This window comes from Microtus pennsylvanicus, chromosome 11, assembly GCF_037038515.1.
Source record: "Microtus pennsylvanicus isolate mMicPen1 chromosome 11, mMicPen1.hap1, whole genome shotgun sequence".
NCBI lineage: Eukaryota > Metazoa > Chordata > Mammalia > Rodentia > Cricetidae > Microtus > Microtus pennsylvanicus.
The window spans coordinates 63,027,472-63,037,069 of NC_134589.1; the positions used below are offsets into that span (position 1 = coordinate 63,027,472).

Below are 9,598 nucleotides of genomic sequence, written 5' to 3' on the forward strand. Positions count from 1 at the left end.
GAACTGACTGTATCTATTACCCAACTTTTAGCTTAGGGTCAGCTAACAGCTGTCTGTAGTTTACACTTGAACCTCTCAGGTAATCCTAGGCCTTTTTTAGTGGTTTGTTTTGAACTGACCATAGTGACCTGCAACTTGGGATTTTCTATCATCATCCCTGATACCCATCTTCTTCCCGGTGCCCTCTTCCTGTACCTCACCCCAACACCTCTCTTGTGAAAATCCCCCTTTCAGAGTCTCAGCCCCAGGGTGATAGAGCTGAGGCAATGACCAAGAGACTAAAATTATTCCAGCCAAATGCGTTCTCTTTTTATTTAACATTGTAGATTTTCATCTGCTACAAGAAACTCTGAATGAAAATATGGATCAGAAGAATAAAACTACAGCTGATTTCATCCTGCTGGGGCTCTTTCCTGGCTGCAGGTACCCGAACCTCCTCATCTTCCTCATCCTCTCCATCTATGCCCTGGCCTCTGCTGGGAATTCCACACTAATACTGCTCATCTGGCTGGACCCCCGCCTCCACACCCCCATGTACTTCCTGCTCAGTCAGCTGTCTCTCATTGACCTGGCTTACATCTCCACCACAGTACCCAAGGCGGCCACCAACTACTTCACCGGGAGGCAGGACATCTCCTTCTTGGCCTGTGCTGCTCAGATGTTTTCCTTCCTCACCCTCGGCCTTGCTGAGTGCATCTTACTGACACTAATGGCCTATGACCGCTATGTGGCTGTCTGTCACCCTCTGCGATACACCATTCTCATGAGTCCCAAGGTCTGTCTGAAGATGGCCGCCTCCACCTGGATTGGAGCGGCTGGTGCCGCCCTGGTTCATACCGTCTACCCCATGAATTTTCCTCTCTGTGGCTCCAGGAAGATCAATCATTACTTCTGTGAAATGCCCGCCATTCTGAGAATGTCTTGTGTGGACACATCAGTCTACGAGACGGTGAAGTTCGTGTCAACCATTATCTTTCTCTTGGCCCCATTCACACTGATCCTGACCTCCTATACCCTCATCTTCCTCACCGTCCTCAGGATGAACTCACCCAAGGGGAGGAATAAAGCCCTGGCCACCTGCTCCTCCCACCTGACTGTAGTGAGTCTCTATTTTGGTCAGGCCATGTTCATCTACATGACTCCCACCTCTTCCCACACACCTGAACAAGACCAGGTAGGAGCTGTGCTGGGCACCATAGTGACCCCCATGCTCAATCCTCTCATCTACAGCCTGAGAAACAAAGAAGTAGTAGGAGCCCTACAGAAGTGCACAGGCAGATGCTGGGACCGTGACAATGCCAGGTTTCACTGGTGAATGTCTTAGCCAGCAACTTCAAAGTGAATTTAAGTCAGCTTGAATCCAAATCGAGAATAGAAGGCTGTGAAAAGGGAACATCTACGACTTACAGAAACTGGGATTTGTTGGAATGTTGTTGTCTTAGTCCCATAGTGGTGACTTGAGTTGAGTAAAGCCTTATAAGAGTTCCATACTTGTAAGATTACATGGATTTTGAAAATAACATCTGTGCAAAGATAAAAGTTTCTTAATTCGTTGAGTTACAAGCCAAGGACCTATTTGTTACTCTGTCATTCCCACTTTGATTAACATTGCTAATTTAAATATCATCCTGTCAATGGTTCCTTTTTATGGTTTTACTCTAACTTAATCCCTTGGAATGATTTATGCAACTGAGTTCTTCTTTGTTCTTACTGAATGGATTACTGACTACATTTAGCAGGAATAGATGTGAACCATTTTTCCTTACTACATTTTTAGCCCTTGTCATGAGTCATTAACAGCACAAAATAATGAGTGAGTTCACTTCCAATTACTGATGATATTCAGTATGCTCTCTGAAGATGATAGGTGGAATTTTCATGAAATCATGCTGTCTTTAAGTGAAACGAGCAATAATAAAGTCCCATTTTATAGAACAGAGACTATGCATTACACAGACCTCCATCTTCTTACTCTCAGCAGCCCAATCACAGACTCTGAAAAAAATGTGGCAAAATGAAAGGTAGACAACATTTAGCCACAAACACAAAAATAGAGAAAATTAATATGAGAAATTGTAACAACTTGTCTGGGTTGAAAATTATAGCAAAACTTAAAGGGGACCAGTGACCCTCCAAAAGTGTCCCCGCTCTCTTCCTGTAAACTTAGACCATTCCTGGGCATGTGTGTGGTTGCGGCTGATTTATGTCACAAAAATATACATTGACAAACCTTCACCTTCTGGAGAATGATCACAAGGTGACAGGGGATTTACTGTGTGGGAATTTTAATTCTCATTATGTTTTTGAAATGACTTTAAAAGTATGAAGTTGAAACTGGGAACTGGGAAATCTTCACTTTAGAAACCCGGTATGCATGGATATAAATCTACCCTGAGACTCCCTTCTGATATTGCTTTGTAAACTGTCTCAGTTATTCCCTCACCTCCATGCTGGTCCAGAGAGATAATTTATGTTGGGGTTAGACCCCCGACAGCTTTTTTAGAGCCAGGTCTTACTCAACATCAGGGTGACTTTGCATCTCTACTCTTGGTTGCAGGATTTTCAAGGACCTTTAAAAGCAGCCAAATTACTCATCATTTCAGACACTATACGTTCTGTGAAAACACACCTCTGATTTCATAGAACCACACTTTGACAAATTTCTCTGTTTTCTATGTATTTTCTGTTCCCTCAGATAATTCATCTTTAGTACCTTGAAGTTCCTGTCAAAATTTTTCCCAGATCTACTGGGGTATTCCTGGAAAAGTATTTGGATATATTTAGCATATAAAACGCAGTGTTGAGATAAAAACACTTTGTGTCATGACTGCAGCTACCAAGTGTGTAACAGCCATCACCTTCCCCAGTGACGTTTGTGGTTCGATTGCTTAAGAACATACTCTCTCAGAAAGTTTTCCTCCTAGTCTATTACATCTTGCTAGCACTACATGATCTATTTTTCCTTTCCACCAAATATGCTTCATGTCCATGTGCAGTAATCTGATACCAAATACTAGGTGTTATGTGTAGAAACTGATAGTGGATCCAAATGGTTTCTCTTCTTTAAAGAGCTTCACCCCTCCTCCTTTTCAATGAATATATCTTTGAATGGCAATCTCTATCACACAGTCCAGATGATAATCTACTCAGCCAGAAGCTGTTACAGGCATTTGGTATACCATCTAACCAGTGTGAAAATAGTTAAATTTATTTAAAAGCCAGAAAAGCCAACATGCCTTTCAACCATTGTACACTTAAACTGATCTGTGATAATAAATCAGAAGAAAATTAGTGAGCAGCAAGAAAAATTGTAATGTATTTTGCTGAGTGGAAGAAGCAAGCCTCAAAAGACTGCATGAACCAGACCTCTGGGGGAAAAAAATCTGGGTACCAAAGACCAATAATTTCCATTGAGAGGCCCAGGCTCTATAGATAGATTCAGTGAGTCTGTAGCCCTAGCACAACCCTGGAGCATCCTGGCTCCAGTTTCAGCGCCAGGGAAAGAAACACCCTGAAAATGGGACCAGAGCCAGGGGAAGAGACTGTTTGTCCCCAAACCTAGAGCCAGAGAAATGCGCCACCCTCAGACCCTGGAACTAGGATGGAAGAACAACCTAAGTCTCTAGATTCAGGGCGTACCAAGTATATCTGCCCCAAGATTAGAATTTAAAGGGTAGAAAGAACCAGAAAAAGAAACACAGTTTGGTCCCAGAAATGGAGCCTTTTCAGCCTCTGACTTGAAACCAGCCAATGTCTGAGCAGGGAAAATGGATCAATTAGAACTAATCAGGCAGTTACTGGCAGTTGAGAAATCCCCTCAGCCCTGGAAAGCCCTCTTACATCATCATTGGAAGGCAGCCAATTCCAAGCCTGGAAGTCTGGAATTCCCCCTGACACCACTAGGGGGCAGCCAATTATAAGCAGTGAGGCTTGAAATTCCCTGAGAGTCTGCCCCTATTAAAAAAATTTTTTTCACTGCTCTTGGTCTCTCCTGCAGTGTCCCTGTTCCTGTGGCTGTTGTCATCCCTGCTGCTGCTGCTGCTGCTGCTGCTGCTGCTGCTGCTGCTGCTGCTGCTGCTGCTGCTGCTGCTGCTGCTGCTGCTGCTGCTGCTGTCATTGCTGCAGCCTCTGACAAATGGAATAACCCGAATTAACTGGCAAAAAAGACTCTTTGTTTATGCATTGGAGTCGGTCTCATGGTGGTGATTTAGGTTCCAGAATTTGAGTGAATTCTCTGAGAGCTTGTGAAGATAGTGGGAGAAGAGAGTGTTTGCCCACACAGGGGGTGAGGGCATCATGATGATGATAAACACAGGTGTTGTGTTAGCCACTCTCTAGAAGGTCTGCAGATGTTGTAACCTTTCCCAAATAACTCCCGCAGCAACACAGGTGTTCGGGGACACTCAGCACTTCCACCGTCGGCCACAGAAATGCATGGCTGACTTGCACACCTCTCTCACGCTCTGGTCTGGTGGGGGAGGAGGGAGAGATGACCACTTTCCTTCTAAGGAGATGGTCTCCACATTTTGTAGTGATTTTGTCCTCTTTCTCAACAAAGTTTGCAGAACTGTCCTGCCAAAGAAAGCAGCATCTGGAGCCTCTTGTCTCATTCACAGAAAGGTGGAATTCAAGATGAGAAAATAAGAGAACAAGAGAGCTGAAGGAAGGAAAGCAAGGCTTTGCAGGTCAGTTAGGAGATAAACCTTTGCCCTTGGTAACCACAAGGGGAAAAGAGAGAAGTGGGATGAGTGACAAATGGCCACTCCCATACACAAACAAACACATTTACACCACTCCCATACACAATAAATTCACCCCACCCCCATACACAAACACATTCACCCACTCCCATACACAAACACATTCACCCCATACACTGAAATTGGTGGTCAGCTAATTACAGCAGGTGCCGCTTTTTAAAGGGGTGAAAACAGGAGATGTGGGCATATTAGCACATATCTGCAATCCCCAAATCAGAAGGCAAGAAGAACAGAAATCTCAGGGCATTCTTGGACTTTGGAATTCCTGTTCAAAGCCCCCAGGGCTACATGGAGGAGACACTGTCTCAAAAATAATAAAAAGACTACAGGTACATAAAGCAGTAGTAAAACTGTTCACAGAATTTGAAAAAAAAATATTTTAGTTTTTTTTTTATTTTATGTGCACATTTGCCTGTGTGAGGGTGTTGGATACCTGGAACTGGAGTTACAGACAGCTGTGAGCTGCCATGTGGGTGCTGGGAATTGAAGCCAGGTTTTCTGTGTTCAATTAACCACTGAGCCATGTCTCCAGCCCAGCATCCACGGTGTTTCAAAATGTGTGTTTTATTTAGAAGACTGTCATTGAAAGGATGCTTCATTATATTCAAATACTACAAGTGAAGGGGGCACATCAGAGCATCTGAGGAAGAACCTGAGGCAGAAGCCATAGACAGAGAAAGTCAGCAACAAACCTTTATGGCTTCTGCAGGATGGCGTGCATTTAGGAATGGATTACCTGTGGGAGACCCCAGTGATTCTATTTCCATCTTGATGCAAGGTCACAGAGATCAAGCTCCTCAAGACCAAATAACAGGATGTCTGACTAAGGGCGTGGTTACTAGATGTTTTGAGAATTAAGGAGGTGTTTTACTCTTGTTTGTTCCTTGAACCATGGTAAGGAAGTCTTTTGCCCTCCCCTTTTTGCTTTGGGTATAAAGGTGCTATGAAAAATAAATTCGAGGTTTCTACAGTATTCACGGAGAACCCTCCTGACTCTGTCCTCTGTCTTTTGTCTCTTTTCTCAATCCTCACCCCCCTTTTGAGGCACGCTCAACAGGCCAGCTGCTCCCTATAAATCCCAGCAACGTCAAGGATACAGGCCTTTAGTTTCCACTTTGTGAACAAGCAGGGCAGCCAGACTGAACCTAGGGTGATCAGGGCAGCTGGACTGCACTTAGGGATACCAGGCCAGTCATACTGAACCAAGGGTGATCAACGCAGCTGGACTGCACTTAGGGATATCAGGCCAGTCGTACTGAACCAAGGGTGATCAGGCCAGTCGTACTGAACCAAGGGTGATCAGGGCAGCCAGACTGAACCCAGGGTGATCAACGCAGCTGGACCGAACTTAGGGATACCAGGCCAGTCGTACTGAACCAAGGGTGATCAGGGCAGCCAGACTGAACCTAGGGTGATCAACGCAGCTGGACCGAACTTAGGGATACCAGGCCAGTCGTACTGAACCAAGGGTGATCAGGGCAGCCAGACTGAACCTAGGGTGATCAACGCAGCTGGACCGAACTTAGGGATACCAGGCCAGTCGTACTGAACCAAGGGTGATCAGGGCAGCCTGACTGAACCTAGGGTGATCAACGCAGCTGGACCGAACTTAGGGATACCAGGCCAGTCGTACTGAACCAAGGGTGATCAGGGCAGCCTGACTGAACCTAGGGTGATCAACGCAGCTGGACTGCACTTAGAGAGATCAGGCCAGTCCTACTGAACCAAGGGTGATCAGGGCAGCCTGACTGAACCCGGGGTGAGTAGGGCAGCCAGAAAGTCGCTTCCATGAGATAGCCCAGTAAAGACAGTGAGTGGGGGGATGATTGCTGGACAGGCAGGTTGCTAACGACACATGCATTTACAGGAGAAGCAATTTACCAACCTTCACCTGTTACCTCAGCCTAGGAGTCAACAGAGCCCAGGTGCCAGCATACAGCAATATAGACCAGACAGTCATGAGTCGCAAATACTAAACCCCTGCAATCTAAGGGGCAGATTTTCCAGATTGTTTGGTAAGGTGTGGGACACTCTGGTATAATCCTCCACATCTTTATGCTCTGTGTGCTATCTCCGGGGTCACAGACTCTAGTGTTCCTCCCTTCCCAAAACACTTCATTTGCATTGACGTGGCCTTCTCTGTCTGTCTCTTGCAACTTGTGCTGTTCCACGGAGGTCTCACTTCATTCAGTACTGTCTCTGAATGTTGATACAGGCTAGGAACACTTCCACCATAACAATTCTCTTTAAACTTCTGCCAGTTATCTACAATTCTTATATAGTTAAACCCATTATCTTAACTCTCCATTTAACGAAATCCCTTCTTTACCTAGACCTCCTGTACAGATACTGTGAAATTCCCTTGAGTCTTAGAACTCCATGAGCAAAGCAGATATGCAAAGGAAGCTCTGCTGTCTTTGGAGGGCCTCTGTCTTATGTAGACATTCCTATAGCTAAGCATGTATTTCTTCCTGATTTGCAAGATCAGCTGAGAACATGGGCCACTCAGACCTTGAACTAGTAAGAGCTGTTCCAAGTCTCACTGACAACACCCAGAGATGCAATGGGGAAAATATACAGGGAAATGAATCTTGGGTTAAGCACTACACCCCAGATGGAAGGCCAGGACCCATTGTCAAGAGAAGACTGCTCACTAAAATGGTCCTCACATCAAAGCATAAGTGTTGTTCTTCCAACACTGGCACAGATCTCAACATAGAGTCAAGGGAAAACTGTGTTTCTTCCAAACGTTAACAATTCCACAGTAACTAATTACAGTGCTGTTTAAGTAGGTGAAATAGCAAAAGATTCAAAAGAATGCTAAGACCCTAGACCTAGAAGATACCAAACACTCCATCAAAGAACACTTAGAAATTAAAAAATAATCATCAAAAAAGAAGAATATAAAGCCAGGGTGAGTTTCTTGAGAAAGAGACCAGGAAAACAATTCTATTCTCAAAAATATTACTGAGTCATAAACTTGTAAACAGAGACTGTGCATTGGTTTCCAGCCTCCCAGACCCGAATAATCACACAAAAGCTATATTAATTACAACACTGCTTGGCCAATGACTCAGGCAAATTCCTACCTACCTCTTATATATTAAATTAACCCATTTCTATTAGTCTGCATATCACCACGAGACTGTGGCCTACCAGTTAGGTTCTGGTGTCTTTCTCCTTTGTCAGCTACATGGCATCTCTTTGACTCCGCCTACTCTCTATATATCTCTGTTCAGATTTCCCACCTGGCTTTACCCTGCTAAGCCATTTGCCAAAACTGCTTCTTTATTAACCAATGGTAATAAAACATACATAGCATACAGAGGGGAATCCCACATCATAAGCTCAACCAACAAAGTTGAGGGCCTCACTACAGGGAGCCATAAAACACTGGAGAAAATAATCATAGAGAATGTTAAAAGATGGAAAGACCACCTATGCTGATGGGTTGGTAAGATTAAAATCGTGAAAATGGCCATTTTTCCAAAAGAATGCCATAGGTTCAATGCAATCCCCATCAAAACCCAAAGACACTATTCACAGGGGGGGAAAAATCCTAAAATAAATATGGAAACACTCTAAAAAGTCCTTTATAGCTAAAGAAATCCTGAACAGAAGGATTACAATATTCTAATTAGGTTCATATCATCACAGAACCACGATAACAACAACAGCATGATTGTAACACAAATGCAGACACTTAGACCAATTAAGGAAAACAGATCCCTCCAACTACAGCCATCTGGTTCTTTACAAGGTGCCTAACACATCTTCAACAAAGCAAAGCAACCTTCAACAAAGACTCTTAGGAAAACTGGCTAGTCAGACCCAAGAAAATGGCACTGGTTCCCTATCTCTCGAGTACAAAATTCAGCTCGGAGTGTATAAAAGACCTTAGTGTGAGACCTGGAACTCTTAAAATACTAGAGAAAAGCGGGGAAACATCACAAGATATGATTTGGGCAATGAGCTTCTCCAATAGCCAAGGAAACAATAGCAAGAGCTGACAGATGAGATTGCACCAAGATAAAATGCTGCTGCAGAGACAAAGAACAAGACAAAGATTGCCCAGCCTGCAAAATGAATGAGAATATCTACCAAGCATTCATCTGATGGACAGTTCAGACCCAGAATATACAAAGATCTTAAAAATTAAATATAAAAGAACAAATGATATAATCTGCAAACAAGCTTAGTAGATTCTTTTTTAAATGAATGGGGATTTATTTGGCTCCGAGTTCAAGGGCACAATCTATCACAGTGGAGCAATGAAGGCAGCAGGCATTTGAAGCAATGAGTCCTATTACATCCACAATCAGGAGGCAGAGAGAGTTGAACGCATCAACAGGCATTTTCAGGAGAGAAAGCACAAATGGCTACCAGTACATAATTAATCAGTGTTCAACACCTTGACCATCAGAGTGTGGGGATCTTACAAAATAGGTGCAGCCTGCACCCTCTCAGGAGAGGAGGGGGAACTAGTGCTGTGTATACATAAGCATACAGTCTTAAGTAGACTTACCACCAAAAGATGAGAGGATTGGTACCCAAGACCGTGACCCTCCCTTGAGGAACATATGTGAAGAACGCTGAGGAAGATGAACATAGAAGAAACCATGATAGAACCAAGGTGATTATCATAAATGCAGCTGCCCTTCCCAAAGACCTATAGCTCATAGGTGGAAGAGTCTGTGTGTGAGATTTTCAACATCCCTAGCACGTCATGGGAGAAATGGTAAATTCCTTTGAGTTGCCAGTCAGCAAACTTGTGGTATAGAATGTAGGAATTGTAGACACTACTGTGTCCCCAGCCCAGGATTCTATGACCATTGGTA

General features: G+C 43.9%; 1 protein-coding gene across 1 annotated transcript; it reads left to right on the forward strand.

Annotated features, from left to right (window-relative positions):
- Positions 1-361: 361 nt before the first annotated feature.
- Positions 362-1,315, forward strand: LOC142831603 (olfactory receptor 2T27-like). Its single transcript, XM_075941816.1, has one exon. It carries the CDS (start codon positions 362-364, stop codon positions 1,313-1,315), a length of 954 nt encoding a protein of 317 aa, XP_075797931.1.
- The last annotated feature ends 8,283 nt before the right edge of the window (positions 1,316-9,598 follow it).